This window comes from Gymnoscopelus microlampas (genome assembly GCF_963454915.1).
Source record: "Gymnoscopelus microlampas genome assembly, chromosome: 6".
In the NCBI taxonomy this organism is placed as follows: domain Eukaryota; kingdom Metazoa; phylum Chordata; class Actinopteri; order Myctophiformes; family Myctophidae; genus Gymnoscopelus; species Gymnoscopelus microlampas.
In genome coordinates, this window is record NC_139943.1 from 20095796 (window position 1) to 20117684 (window position 21889).

General features: G+C 42.6%; 2 protein-coding genes across 5 annotated transcripts in view; both read left to right on the plus strand.

The window, feature by feature from the left end:
- The first annotated feature begins 273 nt into the window (after positions 1–273).
- ctcf (CCCTC-binding factor (zinc finger protein)) lies at positions 274–11352 on the plus strand. Of its 4 annotated transcripts, none has more exons than XM_084058912.1 (17): positions 274–347; positions 1984–2047; positions 3137–3317; positions 3689–3822; positions 3930–4025; positions 4157–4336; positions 4438–4647; positions 4732–4894; positions 5101–5271; positions 5511–5644; positions 5803–5923; positions 6061–6210; positions 6460–6620; positions 6996–7178; positions 7602–7734; positions 7921–8178; positions 8553–11352. In XM_084058912.1, exons 3-17 carry the CDS (start codon positions 3149–3151, stop codon positions 8801–8803), a joined length of 2514 nt encoding a protein of 837 aa, XP_083915038.1. In that variant the 5' UTR covers positions 274–347; positions 1984–2047; positions 3137–3148; the 3' UTR covers positions 8804–11352. The 4 variants fall into 4 exon arrangements, with proteins under 4 accessions (XP_083915038.1, XP_083915041.1, XP_083915040.1 ...); XM_084058915.1 differs by having other exon boundaries at positions 4741–4894; XM_084058914.1 differs by having other exon boundaries at positions 3692–3822.
- A 1103-nt stretch (positions 11353–12455) lies between these two features.
- The window catches only part of carmil2 (capping protein regulator and myosin 1 linker 2), a 56622-nt gene continuing 47188 nt past the window's right edge, over positions 12456–21889 (plus strand). Inside the window, exons 1-11 of the mRNA XM_084060393.1 lie at positions 12456–12748; positions 13379–13482; positions 14498–14548; positions 17276–17335; positions 19662–19783; positions 20021–20118; positions 20465–20535; positions 20830–20903; positions 21021–21096; positions 21291–21379; positions 21708–21802. Coding sequence (XP_083916519.1) covers positions 12709–12748; positions 13379–13482; positions 14498–14548; positions 17276–17335; positions 19662–19783; positions 20021–20118; positions 20465–20535; positions 20830–20903; positions 21021–21096; positions 21291–21379; positions 21708–21802 — 880 coding nt within the window. The 5' untranslated portion in view covers positions 12456–12708. The remainder of the gene's footprint in view (positions 12749–13378; positions 13483–14497; positions 14549–17275; positions 17336–19661; positions 19784–20020; positions 20119–20464; positions 20536–20829; positions 20904–21020; positions 21097–21290; positions 21380–21707; positions 21803–21889) is intronic.

Here is a 21889-nt window from a genome sequence, read left to right on the forward strand (position 1 = left end):
AAAGATAAGTGTCCTCAGAGAGAGAGAGAGCACCAGCTGATAGCCCTCTAACGTTGTGATGAATGGCTTTTCAATGTATTCCAACCGGGCGCCCCTCCTGGCCAATCAGGGGGAGGGCTGCACAGGATTCGACACCACCCCCCAGCGGCCGCACAGGCGCACTGAGCTCAGCGCCCAACCAACTGCCATTTTGTGGCAGAGCTCTCTCTCTACTCTGCAAAAGCGGGAGAGGGATTAAAAGAAGCGACGGAGAAGGCAGCGTTTCTTATCCTCCCCTTGCTCACTTTGTAGCGACGACTCTGCGCTGCCGGTCGAGGCGAACGGGACGAGAAACCGACTCAAAACAGGTAAAGTAGCACTACTTTTCTGAGCCGATGGTTAGTTTGCAGGATCTTTAATCGGCCTCTAGGTGTCACGATGGGGCTCCGCGGGTCCGGGGCGGCTTGCCTTGTCGGGGGGTGTTTGTCTCCCTCTATCGTTGTTGGAAAACCCGTCAAAATACGGTTATAACGGCGAAGTTGCACCTAATGTACGGGGGCGCCGTGGCTTAATAGTGGCGGATCGACGGCGATATCAATATTTAATATATAAATAGTTGCATATACTTCGACGATTTGCTTGGTGTGTTTTTAGGCCGAGGCGTCCATTTTCTCCCTCTTCTTTGTTTCCTGTCTTTTTTAACTGCGAGTTGAGATGGAAACTGGCGGGCTAGTGTTAGCATAATGTTAGCACCGCCGGCTAATATTAGCTTCACTTGCATCTCGGGATGCATAAAGTGCAAAGCGCTTAAAAATAATAATAGCACGTCCACCCAACCAGGGAAATCACTATTTAACATTTAAGACCATCTGCGTCCCCCACGCGGACATCCATACGCATATTTTAGGCACCATTTCAGAATTAATTAATTTTCATAAACAAACAATGTTAGCATTAGCTAGCTTGTTTGGCTCCAACAACCCCCCAGGCCAGACCCTCCCTCCTCAGCGCGCCTTCATCTTGAGGGTTGTAACTTAAAACAGAACACGACGAAGTTATCAAAGTAACACAAGCACACACGTTTTAGTTGAATTAGTATAACTACACCGGACAACTCAAAGCCATTAACGGTCTACTACAACGCATTAGTTTTTATGGTCGTGTTAGCTTGCGCGCTAGCGCCGTTAGCTTAGTGCGCACACGGAAAGGAGAAAAAACCCAGGCCACCGCGGAAAAGAGGATGACGAGGCGTTCAGTGCAAAGTGACCCCCGGTGATGTTACAGCAACCAGCTCCATGTTCATCCAGCTCCTAAAACAACCGCCCTACACCCCCTCCAGACACGGCCGTCCGAGATTCATCCATTATCCCGATACAACAATTTAATGTCCTGCCCTCTCCTCTTCGTCGTCTCGCCATGGTTGGAGTACAAGTTGTTGTTGCACCGTTTGCCCGCTTGTCTCTTATTCCAAGCCCACCTAGAAGCACATAGACTAGAAAGATATATACACAGCAGAGAGCTCCCTCTACGACTCGGCTCGGAGAGGTACAAAAATACCGCTATACATGCAGTACACGATGTGCGACGTTAGGCACTGAAAATGTGTTGTTGGTCAACTTGAGTTGAATATTTTTTTAAGATGGGATGTTGATGTGGAAGATGCGTTTTTTAAGGCCTACCTAATTATTTGTGTCTGCTCTGCAACCACCACCACACCCATTGTTAAATAATGTTGTTTGTCTCTTTTACTCACAGGCTGATTTGGGGCCAGAGTTGAAAATCAAATTATCTGTGTTCTGTTTGTGTTTTTATAACTTATTGTTCCCTGTAGAGCATTATCCACATTTTATGAAGTATACAAATAAAATGTAAATGTGTTTATTCAACAGAACCTCTCCACAAAAGCCAGGTGACAAAAGCCTTTCAGGGGCACTTTGAATTGTAGTTAATGTGCCTGTCCCATTTAAAATTGTGACTTAACATATTCCACCTCCTCTCTTGCAGGTGCCCAGGGAGAGTCGGGTAGCAGACAGTACCGAGGGTCAGCTGAGCTCAGGTGTCCGAGCAAGTGAGTTAACATTGTCAATTTGTCAGTGATGTATGTTGGCATGTTTAAAGATGATATCACTGTGTGTGCATGCATGATCAGTGACCACATTTCTTAACACATCAGCAAGAGTATGTATCTGTCAAATGTATCTGTCCAGTGTGGGGTGAGGTGTGGTACCTCACCCCTCCTGCAGATTGACAGGGACAGAGAGTCTCTATCAAGCCCAGTCTTTTTTTGTTTTTAGTGCTGAATAAAAGAGGCAGTCATGAAAGAAATCGTTTATTTACTGTACTAGGTAACCCATAAGCCGTGTTTACACTGCACGGTACCAGCTCAAATTGACTACTCGCTTAACTTTGGGGTTCCAACAAAGACCGTTTCAGATAACATTTTAGGCCGAATTGGCCATAAAGGTTCTCAATATTGATTAATTTTGCTTTTACATTGGCTAGTTTAATTAAAGTGTTTAAACCTTATTTAGGAGCTGTCATGTTGTGTAGGGGGATTTGTCATGGTGCGAATGTAGATTCTCTGGCTATTCTGCAGTGTTTTCAAGTCACTTTTTGGTATCACCTCAGCTTGTTTGGAATCTCAACTGAGATACTACCAAAAAAGTACCAAGTACCTTTGCCCAATGGAAAACCAAGAGCCGAGTTGAGCTGGTACTATGCAGTGGAAAAGCACCATAGAGTACTTGGATGGATTTCTGGCAGTGTTGGTGCTCTTGCGTATTTACTGCCCTCCACAGTTCAGGATGCCGTTCAGCTCATTAGCGTTCTATATCCTCTGATGGAGGTCTGTGTTGCAGACAAAAGCCAAAAAGGCTCCTCTCCACAAAGCGTTAAGGCTGAAGGAAGACCATTTAATATGGTTTAAAATTGTTGTCTCCATAAGTACATTTATTGTATGATTATACCGTAGCTTTATATAGCCCTTTTCTAGTGTGCGATGTGTTTGTGAGACTTGTGCATGCATGATCAGTGACCATAAAACATTTTTTCACAACTGAAAGGTTTTAAGGATCCCTGTGCTATATAGCGCAATGTTGGAATCCTGTGCTATATACGGCAATGTGATGATATTTGTTTTTAAAACGGCCTCTTTCAGGTCCAACCCAGCATGGACGGGGTGCCGACAGAGGGCGTAGGAGAGGTGGAGGACCCGACTAAAGACTTCCCCTCCATCCAGACTGTCCACAGCCAGGATGCCATGGTGGCTGACCTCCTTCAACAGGCTGCAGAGGCTGGAGGAGTGGTAGAGGGACAAGCTGGGGTCGTCCTTGAACAAGGTACATAGACTTTTAGTATCCACCAAACCGTTGCATAATGTAGTTTCCCCAAACAATGGGCCGGGACACATTTTTATAGATCACAAGTAAATATAGTTTCCAATAATGTTTCATTTCAAAATCTTAAAAAAAAAAAAGATGGAGAATAGAGTACATAGCACATGTAAAAAGTCTCAATGTGAGTTCTTAGAAAACGATTTATGTCAAATAAGGTAACAAACATGGTAGTCACGCTTACTGCCATGTGTTGTCACCCCCCAATCACCACTCTGAACTAGGAAACACCCTCATAATGGCTAATAATTCTCTATCCATTTACACTTTACCCTTCCTTATGTTCATACATAAACAATATCTTTTCTGTGGGTCAGCAGAGAGCATGGATGCTGCCCAAGCCCAGCAGCAGCTGATGGAGGCTGGGGTAGGGGTCAGTGTTGAGGGTGGCGGGGTAGAGATGATGGTCATGGACTCTCTGGATCCTGCTCTGCTGCAGATGAAAACTGAGGTAAAGTTGACTTTTCCTAGAACTACCACGACATTGTCCCATTAGGAATACGTCTTGACCACGTGCAGAACTATTAAGTTTAATTGAAATTGCCTTGCTTTGACTAGGTGATGGAAGCTACAGTGGGAGGTCCTGGGACAGTGGGCGCTGCCCACCAGGCAACTGTGACAACAGTGGACCAAACTCAGATCATTACGCTGCAGGTGAGGCTTGAATACCAAATCACACCAAAGACTATTTTTGATTACGTAGTACAAAAAAAAAGTCCATGTTGGTGAACTAAAAATTGCGATTTCAGTATCATAGAAGGACACTTTTTTTTTTGTGTCTCCAGGTAGTGAACATGGAGGAGCAGGCAGCTCTGGGCCTGGGTGAGCTGCAGTTGGTCCAAGTGCCTGTGTCTGCCTCCACAGTGGAGGCACTGCAGCAAGGGACCTATGTAGACGCTACCGCCATGCCTAAAGATGGAGACCCTGTCATCTGTCACACACTGCCACTTCCCGAAGGATTTCAAGTAAATGAACATGGATTAATTCACCGCACACGCACAAACACGGTTCTATACATTAACAACCAAACTAACAACTCAAACTCGTTGTCCATGTGTCCCTGTAGGTAGTCAAGGTAGGAGCTAATGGAGAGGTAGAGACTGTGGAGCAGGAGGAGGGAGCAGAGCCTCAGGGTGAGATGGAAGAGATGACAGAGGAGAGCCATCCCTTGGAGGGGGAGGATGAGACCATTCAGGCCCAGAATGAGGATCAATCCTGGGCTAAAGACCCCGACTACCAGCCCCCATCGGCTGCAGCTCTCAAAAAGTCCAAAAAGGTTAGATTGTCTCATAGTGGGAGAGTCGTGCTTTATTTCTGTCCTATGCTTGTGCATGGTCTCATCTAATGTGCTTTTGCACAGGGCAAAAAGAGTCGTCTACGCTACGCTGAAGGGGATAAGGATATGGACGTCAGCGTCTATGACTTTGAAGAGGAGCAGCAGGAGGGGCTTCTGTCTGAGGTCAATGCTGAGAAGGTGGTGGGTAACATGAAACCACCTAAACCCACCAAGATTAAGAAGAAAGGTGAGCGAGGGGCTGGTGTCTGTGTGTACCTATTCAGCACCCATAAAATGGGAAGTTTCACTAGTATTGACTCTGCTCACTTTCTGTATTTTGGCCAGCATCATGAGACCTCTACTACTCATGATGCTTACTTTGACGTTTCGTTGTGTAAAACTGCTGCTGTGCACATGTGTTTTAAGAGATCTTGTGTAAATGTCATCCATCAGGTGTGAAGAAGACATTCCAGTGTGAGCTGTGCAGCTACACCTGTCCTCGGCGCTCCAACCTGGATCGACACATGAAGAGCCACACCGACGAGAGACCTCACAAGTGTCACCTGTGTGGAAGGGCCTTCAGAACGGTCACGCTGCTCCGAAACCACCTCAACACACACACTGGTATGGCTTATCGATCAGTGCGATTGGCCATGTTCACACAGTGGCCAGTTTGGTCTAGCTTCACATTTGGGTGGGGGTTTGAAAACAGTTGTAACCATTTTGTATAATGTAATGGGATATGTAATTGTTTGTTACAAATTGTGTGTGTATGTATGTCTGTGTATATATATTATTGTTTCAAGTATCAGTGCACATGTTGGTCAAGTGAAACTAAAAACGTATTTTTTTCATCCTTGTAGGAACTCGACCCCACAAGTGTACAGACTGTGACATGGCCTTTGTCACCAGTGGAGAGTTGGTTCGCCACCGTCGCTACAAACACACGCATGAGAAACCCTTCAAGTGCTCTATGTGTGACTACGCTAGTGTGGAGGTAAGAACTGGTCTTGTCTAGTTTGTTGACATTTTATTTGTGCACCGTATTCCTGGGGACATCACTCAAGTTAGTCGTAGTCTGAAACTATATTTGCGAATCATTCTGCCGGTGCAGTGCCCTAGTATCTCACTGTTCATCTGTCTCATCTTGCCCAGGTGAGTAAGCTGAAGCGTCACATCCGTTCCCACACGGGAGAGCGTCCGTTCCAGTGCAGTCTGTGTAGCTACGCCAGCAGAGATACCTACAAGCTGAAGAGACACATGAGGACACACTCAGGTAACGTGGCCCCATCTCTCTTTCTTGCTTTGCCAATTGTGATGGAATCTACAGTACGTGACTGATCTGTGACGAAAAACCAGGCTACTCTTGTGTCTACTTTACTAACCGCCTCCGCTGTGCTCTGTGTCCCTCAGGAGAGAAACCATACGAGTGTTACATCTGCCACGCCCGGTTCACACAGAGCGGCACCATGAAGATGCACATCTTGCAGAAACACACCGAGAACGTCGCCAAGTTCCATTGCCCACACTGTGATACTGTCATCGCCCGAAAGAGTGACTTGGGTATGACCACACACACACTTCATGACAGAAAAGAGGTTGTCCTGTTACTTACTACTTCTACCATAGTCTCCTGTGTTCTCTACGGTCTCCTGTTCTCTAGACTACTCGGTTCCACCAAATATAGCTATATATATATATACATACACTTGTGTATATACAGTATACATTTGTAAATATCAATAATATCAATCTCTTTTCCCCTTTTATTTCATCCCTCTCTTCCTCCTGCACTGTTCATCTTTCCTCCAGGCGTCCATCTGCGTAAGCAGCATTCCTTTATCGAGACGGGCAAGAAATGTCGTTACTGTGACGCAGTTTTCCATGAGCGATATGCCCTGATCCAGCACCAGAAGTCCCACAAGAATGAGAAGCGCTTCAAGTGCGACATGTGTGACTACTGCTGCCGACAGGTGAGGAGGGGAGAGGGGGCCTGTGTGTGGGTAGAAGACTGAAGCTCCAAGCCAGCTGATATGTCTATTTAACATTCTAAATTGTAGCAGTGAGTCGGCAACTATCGATTATTTTATATATATATATATATATATATATATATATATATATATACTGATTCATTTTGATAAAGGAGCAGCTGTTTAAAAAAAAAATGTATAAATTAATCTATAAACCACTGAAGCCCTATTTTATGCTTTATCGCACAAATGTGTTATGCCTATGATATGCCCAAAATAGGGATGCATTATTAATAGATTGTTTTATTCATAACCGATTTAAAATTGTATCGATTAGTTTGATTTTCCTGACTTCCATCACTCGTCTTGTTTCAGGAGCGCCACATGGTGATGCACCGTCGCACTCACACAGGTGAGAAGCCCTATGCCTGCAGCCAGTGTGAGAAGACCTTCAGACAGAAACAGCTCCTGGACATGCACTTCAAGCGCTACCACGACCCCAACTTTGTACCGACCGCCTTTGTCTGCCCCAAATGTAGCAAGACCTTCACTCGCAGGGTAAGATGGACAGGACACTCACAGATGCATATCATATACAGGCATATTAATCTGGTGAATCTTTGGTAATCAAATAATTGGTTTAGTGGTCAATCATGTACAATGCAATTCAAAACTTCACAAAGATGTAACTTATGTTTGTTCAAGATTATGAATGTAGTTGATCATCATGATTCTGATAATCATCCACCATCATTTTGTACAATATTAACTTATTGTAGTGTTTACAGATTAATAATAATGTATAAAAAAATATTTGACAGATTGTTAGTACATTATAATTTACTAGCGTTACATATATAATGTTTCTATCCCTATTTATGCACCGGTCTTGTTTTCGCTTATATTTATGCCTGCACATGTTATTTATTATTGATAAATTTAGCTTAACACAGACTGTCATTATGTGTTCCTGCTGTGTAGAACACCATGGCTCGCCACTCTGAGAACTGCAACGGAGAAATTGATGATGCCGAAAACGGAGAACCCGTCCCCAAGAGAGGGAGGAGGGGTAGGAAGAGGAAGATGCGCAACAGGCGAGATGAAGAGGACAGCGGTGAGTTTGGATTAGGTTTGGTGTGAGATAAAGCTGGCAATATCATGGACTTACTCAGCGTTTTATTTTTGTCACTGTTGAAAATGTGGCTGTTCAGTCAAACATTTTGGCTTTCAGCTGGAACACGGAATTTCAAATGATTCGACAGAAAAATCATATTTTTTCCCCTGTATTTCCGTATCTCAGATGAAGATCACGCTGATGAAGATGAGGAGGATGATGATGAAGATGAGATTGTGGAGGGAGAGGAAGATGGAACACTGCTACCGGAAGAGGAGGAGCCAGAGACCATGGAGCTGGATCAGGCTCCTGCCATCATCCCCATGCCCGCCTCTGAGGAGCCACCAGTCAAAAGGAAACGGGGGCGCCCCCCAAAGAACGCCCCCAAACCGGCTCCCACACCGAGCAAGTCACCCAGGGTGGCGGCCAAAGCGGCTGCAACAGGTGAGATGGCTACGGGTACTGGAGCAGGGGAAATGGCCAAAGAAAAAGGGTGGAGGTTGGTTGTTTTGGGATTTAAACCCCCCTCCCCCAAGTCACTAGTTGTCAGTGTGTAAGTACCACTACCTAAGCATAATGGAGTGGTTCAATACTTTTCATTAAACCAGGTTTGCTACCAAAGTGGCTTGTTACTGGTGAAAAGGGTAAGATGAATGTCAGTCTGCTGGATAGTTTTAAGAGGGTTGATGGGATAGTGCATCACTCACTGTCAGTCTGGTCAACTGATCGGCTGCTTGCTGAAACACTAGTAGTAGTGTATTTTTTTAAAGAAAGCTTTCAGGCGTGTGCTTACAGTCTGTCTCTCTCCACCTCTCCAGCGGCAGCCATCATCCAGGTGGAAGACGAAAGCACGGGTGCCGTTGAGAACATCATCGTAAAGAAGGAGGAGTCTGAGGCCACCACAGACACAACAACCCTGGAGCAGGGGGTGGAGCTAACAGTGGAGGGGGTAGGGCTTGATGGAGATGGAGTGGAGACTGTTGTTGAGCTGCCGGTGAATGAGGAATCGGCCGCTGCAGCCAACGGAGACCTCACACCAGAGATGATCCTCAGCATGATGGACCGGTGAACAGTGCACATACACACTCAGATACAGGGACTGACACACACAGGCACATAACACACTCACACGTCTTGATTTGTGGACATTTTACAATGGCCACCTTTGCCTTCTTCCTATCTGGTTTATATTCAGCTGGTCAGGATCAACATAAACGGTCCACACACAAACAGTTGCATACCTTGTAATACACGTGAATACTGAGTTTGTGCGTCTACCTGCACACACACACACACACACACACACACACACACACGCGCATACATATATGTACAAAACTCACACACTAAAGTAGCCCAGTAAGGACCAGATCTCTCACACCTCCTGTATCCTTCCCTGCCCCTGCTTTGTTATCCACCCCTGTAAAGACTTTCACCAAGCTTATTACGAACAACTCTCTCTGTTCCCTCATATCTCTGTTATATATTTTTTCAGTCTTTTAGATGAATCGGTGTGTTTTTTTGTCATTTTGTTTGGTTTCCTTGCTTCCACCTAAAACCACATCCTGTTCAAGTTTCTACCCACACTGACTGAAGTTCACGCACAGTCTGAAAAAAAAGATACTCCACGTTTTTGCCTTCTTAGACTTGGTTTGGGCAAAAGATTAACCCCACCCTCACAAGACAACTGTGTGCAATTTTCGTGATCTAGGTTGCCACTGTTAATCATGTAGCTTTTTTTAAATTTCAGCTTCAAATGCTTCTCTTACCTATAAGCATTCAAATACTTGCTTTTGTTTTGATCAAATAGTGTATGATAATTTAGTTTGCCTCTAATACCGTTGGCTGTCATTTTAATTATCTGTATAATTCCAAAAGAAAGCATCACTCTCCTTCCAGGTCGGTCTGCCAGAGTTGGATGAGTACACATTCTGAAGTTAGAAGTTACAATGATCCAAGTTATTTAAAGTCACGGCCACAGGAGGAGAGGGAGGGCTTAGGTAATAGAGCATGCTTTTATAGTCACAAATTGAGGGGTTATTGGTGGGAGATGGCCACTTAGGTCAGTAATGGCTGTTTGAATCAATTCTCCTGTTTTGGGGTGCCAACCTCTGCCTTTTTCTATCTGAGAACTTACCAGAACCCCCTTCCTCTCTTGTTCCAAGTTTGTTGGAATCTCTTATTTGGCCTAAACTACTAGTTCTTGGTCAGCAAAAATGTTTTTAGAAGGCCAGTTCTGGTCCAGTTGTTCTGAAAGAAAGCTCTAACTCACATTAATGATTATAACCCCCCCCCCCCCCCCCCCCCATTCCATATAAACAGGTTGACATGCAAAGACAACTATCAGATCACTAATTTGTGAGTGCAGAGATGTGTCATTTTAACCATTTAAAAGTTAATTTATTACTCTTAGCAGATCTGGGCAGAAATGGCTTTTAATTATGCTTATAGATTGAATAGCATGACATAATTAAGTAGCATTTGCATTTACTGACTTTAGAATTGACATCGACAAACGGAATCATTGGCTCTAGATAACTGCATAATTTCAACATTGAACTAATGGATTTTCCTGTTTTCCGGCATAGTTTCAATTGCATCCCTGCTTCAGGTGTTTAGAAATGTAGGTGCCGTTTTGCCCAAGTCTGCACTTGGTTATTAATGATCAGGCTGTGAACACAATAATTTTGCCTCTTTTATTTGTTGGTCATGAAGTAATTGTCTGCAAGACAGTAGCTGGTAAACATCACCCACAATGTTCTCAACCACAGGTTTTCTTTGTTTTTCGTTTTGTTTTTTGCTTGTAAATACATATTTTTTATTTCTTTGCTTGGATTTATGAAATTTTAATCTTTTGTATTAGTTTATTTTGAGACTTAATTGTTTGAGGGGTCATTGGGGCTTTGATTATAACATCACAGCCGTTATCTGTGGCCATCTTGTAATGGCTGTCCTTGTTCGGTTCAGTTTGTATTGTTAAATTCATGTGTCATTCTACTTGGACTGCATTAGATGTTGTCATGGCCTATAATTTTTCAGTTAAAGAAATGGGGATGCAGGGAGGAGAGGTTTTTGTATAAAATTTGACGTTTTAAAGAGAGAACACCTCCTTTTGCCGATCATCTTTAAAAGTTAAAATAATGCTGATACCGAATAATGTTTTCATCTCTCCTTGTCTGTATGTAATTATTACATTCAAATAGCTTTTTATTTTTTGGTTGGGCTCTTAATACGATTGTGTAGGATGGTAGGTTTTTGTATACCTGGCTGGCTCTATGTAATTTTAACTGTAATCGGCGGTTTGGTTTCCCATTGATGGTGTGACCACAATGCACAATTGGCACCATGTTCCTGACTTAATTTAGAACTAAGAGTTGTCAACTGGACATGATTAATAATGTTGAGATGACAAACTTTGTAAAAGACCTGGCTGCATAGAACTACAATGTATTGGCAACGGCGATGGAGCAGAATTGAGGAGGTAATGCGTGCTAATGAAACCGCTGTGGCTACAACCCTGTTTTTGTATCAGTGGTTCTGGCTGAGACATGTTGGAGATGTTATGAGAATGTAATGCTGTACAGTTGATGAGAAGAAATAAAAACATACTGGCCTATGTCTGCTGCTTTGCTTGTCTTTATTTAAATGTTTTACTTCTTGTTTCTTAGGCTTGTGAGCTGTGCCACCAAGAAAATAAATGTCTTGCTTGCACAGGTGTGGTGGTCCAAAACGTATTGATTCTTATGTGCTGCAGGTAATGGTGTAACCGACTTTAGGTTAGGCTGAACTAACACAACAGCACATTTTACACATACATAGTGTTTAATTTAAATTTAGAGAAACTTTTTTTTTTCCCTCCCCAATTTAGTTATGACAATTAATGCCACTGCTGTTGTACCATGTTGTCCCTTACTGGCTCACCTGCCAATGAGGAGCCCCCCCGGGAAGACTTGCCTTTGTCGTCCTCCCACTGAACATTCCCTGCTGACAGGCACCGCCCCAACCATAGATGTAGGGAAGCTTGCTCCATTGCAAGAAATGTGTTTGTATTTGCTATGATGAACACCATTGAGTGATGCTGTGTCCAGAACTTGGTGTGCACTACATCATGTAGATCTATAACTAATAAGCTGGTATGCAAAGACATTTCCCAAATATGTTCAATCCCCTCCCTGTCACCAGCTCACATGCATCTCTTTCCCTCTACCTCTCAGCACTCGATCAGGAACTACGATAAACGGTGATGGTGTTGTCTAGAACGGTGTTTCTCGGAAGTGGGGTAAGGCAGAGGCCACCAGGGATCCTTGAGGAGGTTCCAGTGGGTCTCCTGCAAAATGAGGAACTGCTAATTTAGCCCAATGATAGAATATTGTCTATTCAGATCATCTCCACTGTCATCTTCCCAACTACATTATACCTGTAGAGTAGCGTCTGATCGAACAACAAAAATCTTCTCTTAAGGCGGGTCCCCGCCACAAAATATTTTCAAATGGGGGTCTGTGCCCTAATAAATTGGGGGACCTTGACATGGAAAAAGTGTCTGTCTGTCTTTCTCTCCCTTCTCTCTACCCCGCCCTCTCTCTCTCTCTCAGTATGTTCTAGTTTGATATGCCTCAGACACTTCCTGTTGGTTCACCCTCCTGTACTTTCAGTCTGACTGTGGCTTACAACGCAGCAGGATGTGAACATGTGTATGAGTCGTTAAAGTGCAGGAACAACAATAAGTTGTGTGTGTGTGTGTGTGTGTGCGTGCGTGCGTTTGAGTGCATCTTCACATCTTGCATTACTACGTCTCTTGCAGATTGCTGCAGATGCCGCCTGATTTCAAAGCTATTCGCTTGCCAGCAAAAAACGTTCTATCTCAGTGATGTGATTTATTTATCAGGATTTTTAGGACACATATCTTAAGTACTAATTAGGGTACTCTTTTTGTACTTTAATTGTCCTTGTACCAAGGACTTGTTACTGAGAACCATGGCTTCAATTATGGACACAATTTCTCACAGTATGCAAGGTAAGATGACCAGAGAGAAAATATTCTAAATGATATTAAGTAGATGATGATAGAGAGAGGTTGCACCAGAATGTAGTCTTATAGATCCAGTGGTTATACTGTGGGGATGCTTTTATGGCTGAAAATGTATATGAAGCTTCATTCCCTTGTGACAGTGTAAATGAAACATCAGTGTGTGCCAGCAATGCTGATCAGCAGTATTACAGAGACACTTTTGTCTCGTTGTTTACCACAGTCTGGCATGGATGATGTACGGCCCTCAGACCAGCCATAAAATATGCTGTTGTGTTCTTGTTACTGTACTTCACATTGGTCCTGTTTATGCACGTTAATGAAGGAATGTCGACATTTAACAATTCTCAATATTCTTTGGTCATTGTAGTTCTATTGCCCTTCTTTCTCTCCTGTGACTTCTCTTCTCATTTTGTCCCCCTCCTTGCCTTCACTCTGCTGGCTTCTCACCACTCCTTTACTTGCCTTTCATCCCATCTATTTGTTGCCTCCAATTACAATAACTGTGTAGTTTGTGTGCTAGCTAATATAATCTGGATGTGTACAAATACACTGGGACATACTGTATTTTGCCATGGTATTTCCAGTGACAGTGACTGTCCCCCTTCTCCTGAGCAGAGCAGATCTCAGAGCTGCTGAAGCCCCACAAGGTTTGTCTGATGAAGACAGTTGGACTGAACCATTCGACCCAGCATCGGGGGAGACCACATTGCAGGGTTCTGGTGAGTGAGATAGACAATATTGTTGTGTAGTCTAATATACGCTTATACAGAACATGTATTAATTTACGTTACTACTTAATTTAAGTACCGTAGCTCTAGACAATATTGGTACAGTCCAGAGGAGGATAATTTGAAATAAAGTTGGTTCATCGCCCCTGTAAGATGAAAATTCTGCATCTCCAAAATAGTAACTTCTCCAGAAGTAGGCCAGTGTTTGATGGTGTGGCTTGTGGACTTGTCATTGCATCTGTGACTCATACTGGTTGGCCAGGGCACCTGTTCAGTGTGGAGGAGAACTGGGGAAGGTAGTGCTAACCTCGGCCTTAACTCCCATGCAGTGAAACTCCTTGCTGTCAGCTGAGATGACACAGCTGGTGACTCCATGTGTATGGGAGGAGGCACATGGTTGTCTAACTCTGTCAGCGGCAGGAACTGCAGTAGCCATGGAGGAATAGGCAGTGACTAAATTGGAATAATAAATACATGAGAAAATATGATTAGCATTTGAACATGAGGGCCTTGTAAATTATCAACATCCACAATTGATCTATGTCATTGAATCCATATAGGGCAGCCTAGAAGTGTTCATAGTTGAGCTGCGTTGACCTCAGTGTGCTAAGAATAGCTTTAAAATCCAGTCTCATTCCCTCTATGATGAATAATTCAGAAATGATCAATTATTGACCTTCTTGACCTTGACTTGAACCATTTCACACCAAATAGCACCATAGTTGGATATTGGGGATACTGATTTCATGTTGTAGTTGCTAAGAAATACCTGCTGGGGGTGCTCTCGTTCTACCTGTTCCATGATCTTCTTGTCATCATCCTCTCTTGCCCTTCGTTTCTCTTATTAAAGAGGAATGTTGTCAAAGTTAAAAGTAAACAATAAAAAACGTTAAATGGAAAAAAGTATAAACTGTGTGTGTGTGTGTGTGTGTGTGTGTGTGTGTGTGTGTGTGTGATGGTCATTGAGACTCTCTAACCTCAAGTACATTCATTTCTCTCTCTCTAGGTACTAACTCTATGGAGAGGTTTCATGGTTACAAGCAGAGAACCAGCCAGGGTAAATCACAACTCAGTAGCAACTGTGTGTGTGTGTGTGTGTGTGTGTGTGTGTGTGTGTGTGTGTGTGTGTGTGTGTGTGTGTGTGTGTGCACGCGTGAGTGTGTGTTTGCCAGGGGGTGGGTCACTTTCCATGCACTCAGTGAAAAATGTAAACAATATAAACAGAGTTTAATTAACAATTTTCAGATTAATCGCATGATCGACAAGCGACAACACAACACTCACCTCGTGAGGACATTTCACACATTTATTAACCACGCTCACACCTCCTTGTGGTGTCAGAGTCTTACACCAAGAAAGGTTACACTTGATCATGGTTACCACCTGCTAACCACTTAACCCTACAGATTGACCGAAATCACCCACACCTAAAATAGCAGCTAATACCTACAAGCTCACAACCGATTGTAGATCGGTTATTTTTTGCTAAATGCTCTCCTATTTTTGCATGTAGGACTAGGCTTTTTGTTGAGAATGTTTGCCTATAATGACACGCCAAACATAGGGAAGCCAGGGGTTAATGTGGTTCAAGGATCTTTAGATGTTAACAGGAAATCAATGGCTCAATGCTGTTGTGTGTCTTTTCCCCACTGGCCTAACCTTATTGATGGGGTGTGTGTCTCTGTGAGAGTCTGCAGGGAGCTGTCAGTCTGTCCCACTGGAATAAAACAGTGTCAGGAATACTGACTTTTATTAAAAGGCCTGTAAGAGCCTGGAGATAGAGCTGACTCAACAGACTCTGCGCGTGCGTGCGTGCGTGACTGACTGACTGACTGACTGACTGACTGACAGACAGAGAGAAAAAAGTGTTTGAGAGAATCTTCATATTTTTAAGACTTGGGTTCAAATCCATCCAATATATGCAAGTGTCATGCATTTCCATTCAACCACTTAAGCCCTTATACTGTATAATTAATTTTACAATGAATACTGCACACAATGCATCATTGCAAAGCATTGTCAGCTATTTTGGAAAAGTTTCTGAATTATTTTTGTATTTTCTTTTACATTTATTGAAATGTTTTGCCAAAAATGACATGACCAAAACAGGGACACCAGGGTTTATGTGGTTAATTCAACACAATACAAATATCTTTAATTGCATGCTGACAAACACAATGGAGGAACTTCACACATCTTCCCTGGTAGTTCTTCTGTTACTGTGGCAACCATAGTGATTAACCACTTAAACCCCAGCATCTGTATGCGACGCGTTGTGAGCTTATCGATCGGCTAATTTCAGCTAAAGCTTTCCTCACAATAACAGAAAACAGAACATACACTAGTATAGAGCCCTGATGGACCATATGGGGTTTAAGTGGTTGAAGACTGTGAAAAACGTGCTGTTAATACCTTTTATGTCACATGTAATGCCGACCACATCGTCATATTATGTAGTCCAGTACACTGTGCTGTTGAGGAATTGTAATTTTCTATCAACTTCCAAACGATTTATGTACTTTACCTTTTGGTGACATGCTTGATCGGTTTCATTCAGCATTCCTGAAAAACAAAAGTTGAGTTTTGTGGACTGTAGGAAAGAGGAGATGATGGCCATGGGTGAATAAAAGAGGAGATTATATTCACCCATGGCCTGAAACAGTTTGGCTGTTTTATTGAAAAATAATCTTTTTAGAGCTAGACAGAAAATAGTAAGAAAACCTTAACATTGATATATTCCTTTTGCTATGGACCTTTTGACTTAGCCTGTAACAACAGAACAATCTCTTACATAGCAAATAACCTTGTCACGGACAAATGGAGTGTAATTATGAGCAAACATAGCACAACCTGCATAGAGGTTTATCAGTGCGTGCGTGAGTGCATGCGCGTGTGTGTGTGTGAGAGAGAAATAAGTTTCCCTATTTAAGTTTCGGTGGCCGTGACCATGACACACATACTTGCACCCCCACACACACACAGACACAACGTAAGCCACTTATCTGACTTTTTTTCCCCTACTCATAGTTCAGTCTCTCTCTCTCTTCGATCTCTCTCTCTCTTTCCACCCCTGCGGTTAACCAATGTGACTTACTGTGTTTGTTTTGTCCTGGAGAAACATAAGCCAGTATTCACTTTACTAGCTACTGACTGACTGGAACCATAGCTGCACATGTATGTATGGCTGTTCTGCATTTATGTTTGTACACAGTACATTCCTCAGTGTTCAGCCTACAGGTCAATTTGCTTACATTTGTACATTCTTACAGTTAATTGATAAATGTACACTGAGGATTTTACTTTATATCTATGTCGTATGTGTTTATGCATACTTATTTACAGTATCTACATTCTTTGCTAAAATGTCTATATACAGCATATGTCAGTCTGCATGTGTCGTTATGTGTCTGACTGTCTGTATCACTTATTTCTTCTTTTTCTTCTTATTCCTCACTTTATCTCTTTACCATAGTTTGTATACATCTATCGCTGCACCTCTCTCCTTTCATTTGTTTTCTATGTTGGCTGTTGTGAATGTGACAGTAGGTGCATGTCTGTGGTCTCTTTAGTTTAGGGTATTTTGTCAGAGATAATGGGTATATTGCTGTTCACGTTGTAGTGTGTGTGTGTGTGTGTGTGTGTGTGTGTGTGTGTGTGTGTGTGTGTGTGTGTGTGTGTGTGTGTGTGTGTGTGTGTGTGTGTGTTTAAGAGAATACAAATGTAAAAATACTATGGAATTCCAATAAATGATTCCCTAATTGTGTGTGTGTATATGCATTTACAGGTGGAGAGTTCTTTTAGCTACCTTGAGATTTGCTCCATTAACATCCACAGCATCTCACAGGTACACACGCACGCGCACACACACACACACACACACACACACACACACACACACACACACACACACACACACACACACACACACACACACACACACACACTAAACATAAGCTAAAAATAATAAAACATGACTGTGTCAAATCTATGTATGGAAAATTATCTCTGTGATGTACAAATGACACATGCTGTGATGGACAAAATGCTCTCAAGACTCATACTATTTTAAATATTGATACAGTATGCCACAGAAAAGTGAAAATGGAGGCTATGATGAAGAATGTTTACAAAATACCCAGCTACATGTGGGGGGGAAATAGCTCAACTTGAAAGCTATCTGGCTATACAGATTGAACAGATTTTAATTGAAATGAAGTAGTGAAGCAACGCACAAGCTAATGGGTTATAGGCTATAGCTACTGTAGCTAGCCTCTTTTATCAGCAATACTATAGCTACTGCCCAACACTGAAAATGAGAATAGGTCAAACTGTCATTTTCCATCCACTCACCTACATGCCTGCTTTCCCTCTGACTCACTCACACATCACACACACACACACACACGCACGCATGCACGCACGCACGCACGCGCGCGCACACACACACACACACACACACACACACAGATAGCCAGTTAAATGCCTCCCTAGACGACGGAGAAAATTCAATCATAATGTCAAAATCTTGACCGTCATGAAATTAATTTCATGAAATGAAACAGCATAGATTTAGGCTTACCCCCTAAAAACAAACAAACAAACAAACATACAAACAAACTCCTAAAATATAGCAACTAATAATAACAGACCTTTTTCACAGCACGACACACGACACAGGTGTCACCAATCCTATTAATTGTGTTCTCATATTAAATAGAATCAGGGTGCACGTTGTCTCACTGTAATGGAACAGTATCATTGGTAACACCTGTGACGAATGTAGCTAACATTACCCTACTATTTAGATTATGTCAATGTTAATAGCTTCTGTCAGTTAAATTTTAAACAAGAATTATGGCAAGTTTACATTTGGTCTATGAAGGAGCATCAACATCATATTCACAACCACAAGGTAAATAATAATAATAATAAAAGGTCGAGTGTAGTGCTATCTATCTATCTATCTATCTATCTATCTATCTATCTATCTATCTATCTATCTATCTATAATAGTGCTATTTTCTGATAGTAATCATTGCTGTAGTAGCTAGTATTTGTTTTGTAACCGGGGTCTCCTGTCTCTCCAGCTCTTCAGTAAACAGAAAATTGATTTTCAGGTCAGGATACCAATGTTATCCAATCAGGAGAGAGAACTCATACAGGATAGGATACACAGGATAAACAAGTCAAATGGGAAGTGATGACAAAACAGGAATCTGTTTCTCTCTTCTCTCCTGATTGGATGAAATTGGTGAACAAACTGAAAATGTGTTTTGTGTTTATTAAAGAGCTGGAGAGACGGGAAGACTCTGGTTACTGAAAAAAAACACATAGGCCTATTAGAATAATATAGAGCTTAAACCTTTTTGTGTGTGTGCTTTTTTACCCTTTTTTCTCCCCAATGTAGTCGTTATGCCAATTGATTCCTCCCCATACACATTTGTTGTATCCTACTAACTCACCCACTGTACCAGTGAGGAGCCCCCACCGGGAGGATGTAGAGCCTTTGTCCCTCCCGCCCAACACTCCCTGCTGACAGGTGCTGCCCCAGCCCCAGCCCGTAGGATTATGTGCAGTGAAAATTATAACCGTCCCCCGAACACGGGCCAATTGTGTTTGTGTAGACGTTCGACAAAGCCGGATAAACCACAGTGGATTCAAACCCTCAACCTCTGCGGTGGAGGGCAGGCACTGTACCACTGCGCCACCTGAGTACCCGAGCTTTAACTTTTTATATATTAAAAAAACACTTGGTTTTAACCCACAAAATATCACCTTTTCAGGTCACTTCCTTTCATACAACCAAAAATAAACAGTGATTTCTTAAAAAAGAAAAAATATATTATTTGGGCCTTTTCTGCCTTTATTTGATAGTATACAGTAGACTGACAGGAAATGGGGAGAGGTAGATGGGGAGTGACACGCAGCAAAGGTCATCGGAATCGGCATTCGAACCCGCGGCACACTGTCGCCCAGACTGCTACGCCAGCCGCCCGGGCCATAAACCGTGAATTTTGCATGGTGCCTCTGCCTTAGCGCCATCTTCCCCCACACGCCCTCTGTAAATAGTACTGATTAAACCCATCCTCAGGCACACCATACCTACCATACATAAACTACATCACATTTGGGTTTCTAACGTCTATACGTCTGCATGTGTGCCTAATTAGGTTGTCTTGGAGACGGACAGACAGACATTTTCTTTCAGCGTGACGTGTGTCCAAGATCTGGAGGCCATGGTCAGTCACATGACCACGTCTCTGAAGAAGATCTTCCCTGACTCGTCACCAGGGTAGGCCTTATTTTCATATTTTACAACACAGCCATAACATATCTCATATAGGTGATGTATACCTTTTCTCACTTGACAACGTAAACATTATAAACGGGTCCCAGTTTATTTCCTGTTGCAGTGTTTGTGAATATCAGTAGCTGACAGAACATAAACTTACACCCAAACTGTTCAATTCAGTTCTTGAGAATAGTTCTTCAGAGACATCTTTATGAATATCTGTGTATGTACACACAGGAGGCTTTTAAAGAAGATTCCTCCAGATCTCCAGGAGAGACTGTGGAAGATGACCAGTCAGGTAGAGGAACAACTGGAGGGCCAGCCTATATCCTGTGGTAGGTAGCGAGTTATTCATTTCAGAAGCACTTTGACACACCATGACTAATAGAACCCATCACTGGGTGTTTCAGAAGTTACACCTCTGACACAGTAAATTCCTTAGTGTTAATATAAGAGTGTACGAATGAGTGTACAAATGGAATTAAATTGGTTCCATTCGTACACTCTTCAGAGGAATTTATTGTGTGGTCACTGCCAAACCGGCAACCACCATAACATATGTGTGTGTGTGTGTGTGTGTGTGTGTGTGTGTGTGTGTGTGTGTGTGTGTGTGTGTGTGTGTGTGTGTGTGTGTGTGTGTGTGTGTGTGTGTGTGTGTGTGTTTGCGTGTGTGTTCTTCAGGAGGGTTCTCTGACACCTATGCAGCTCTGTGTGACTTCAATGAGCTACCCTGTAGAGAGGAGATCCAGTGGGTGAGTGCAACACAATACCATAAAAATATTTTTAACATTAAATAGACCGACCAGATGAATCACGGTAAAAGTTACGATTATTATTGATTCATCCTCAATAAGGAAGCAATCCATGTATACAGTATGAACAGAAATTTATAATCCTACCCTCTGCTTCACAATAAAAAAAATTGAAAGGATTGAAGAAAAAAAAAAAAAAAAAAGGATGCAAACTGTTAAAAGTAGAATATTTAGGTGCTATATTCCAAAGTTGGTATCTATCTATTCCAAGTTTTAAATAGATTTTATTTGCAGGATGTTGACAACATCTACCATGTCCACCAATGTCGAGAATTCAACTTACTGGACTTCAACCACTTAGACAACAAGTGAGTTATCTCCTTAACATTTGCCAGGCCTTTGCAGCCTTTTCTCCTTGCTCTCCTCTCATTCTACAATTTACAATTTAGGCATTTAGCAGATGCTCCTCTCCTCTCCTCTCTCAGGGACTTGGCAGTAGCAGTTGCAGCTGTCTCTTTCAACCAGTGGTTTACCAAGATCTCCTGCAGAGACATCAAGCTGGTACATTTTTAGACTTGTTTTGTTTAGTAATTTAAACATTGAACAGACTAGTTCTCCCTCCCTTTAACCTCCCACAACCCCACGCCCTTCTCTCTCTCTCAGTCTCTGTATAATGTCTCTGTCTGTTCCTTTTGTTTGATTGCTTTATTAAATCTTCTCTCGTTCTCTGTCTCTCTGATTGTCTGTCAATCCAGTCAGCAGAGGTGCAGCAGCAGCTTGTGTTCCTGCTCTCCAGGTCTCCCAGTCTGGAGGAACTCTCGCTGGAGGCCAGTGGCATCAAACCGTGAGTCCGTTTGTGTGTGTGGTTGGACAGTGTTGGGGTTCAGTCTGTTTTCACATCATCACAGTCTTTGGATTATTGTACCTGGGAGTCTCATTCTGCAGTTTAGCTGTTTTCATGTTAACATGGTAATGTTGTTTCTTGTAGATCTACAGCTGTGTGTGTCTGTGTGTCTCCATCTATCCATCAAAGGTCTCTCAATGAGACGTCCTCTTCCATCTTCTCTCTCTTGTACAGCTCTACCTCCTAACCAATAAACTGTAATGGAGTCCTAAGTAGCCTTCCTTGCTCATATAATGACAGTATTTTTTTTAAATCTCTACCGTTGCAGGGACTTTGCTCTCAAGATGGCGGCTTCCCTGCGAGAGCACACCTCCTCCTCCCTTCACTCTTTGAACCTCTCGGCCAATCACATTGAGGACAAAGGTTTGGGGGTTTACTGTATACATTGTGATGTGTAACCAAGCATCAAATTAGAAGACATAAAACAGTTATTCCCATTCAAATAAACCC

Excerpts from the sequence above, each read along its gene's own strand:
- ctcf (XM_084058912.1), top strand. The coding sequence starts at position 3,149 with ATGGACGGGGTGCCGACAGAGGGCGTAGGAGAGGTGGAGGACCCGACT. Across the intron at positions 3,318-3,688 it reads TGGGGTCGTCCTTGAACAAG|CAGAGAGCATGGATGCTGCC; the intron begins GTACATAGACTT and ends TCTGTGGGTCAG. Across the intron at positions 7,179-7,601 it reads GCAAGACCTTCACTCGCAGG|AACACCATGGCTCGCCACTC; the intron begins GTAAGATGGACA and ends CCTGCTGTGTAG.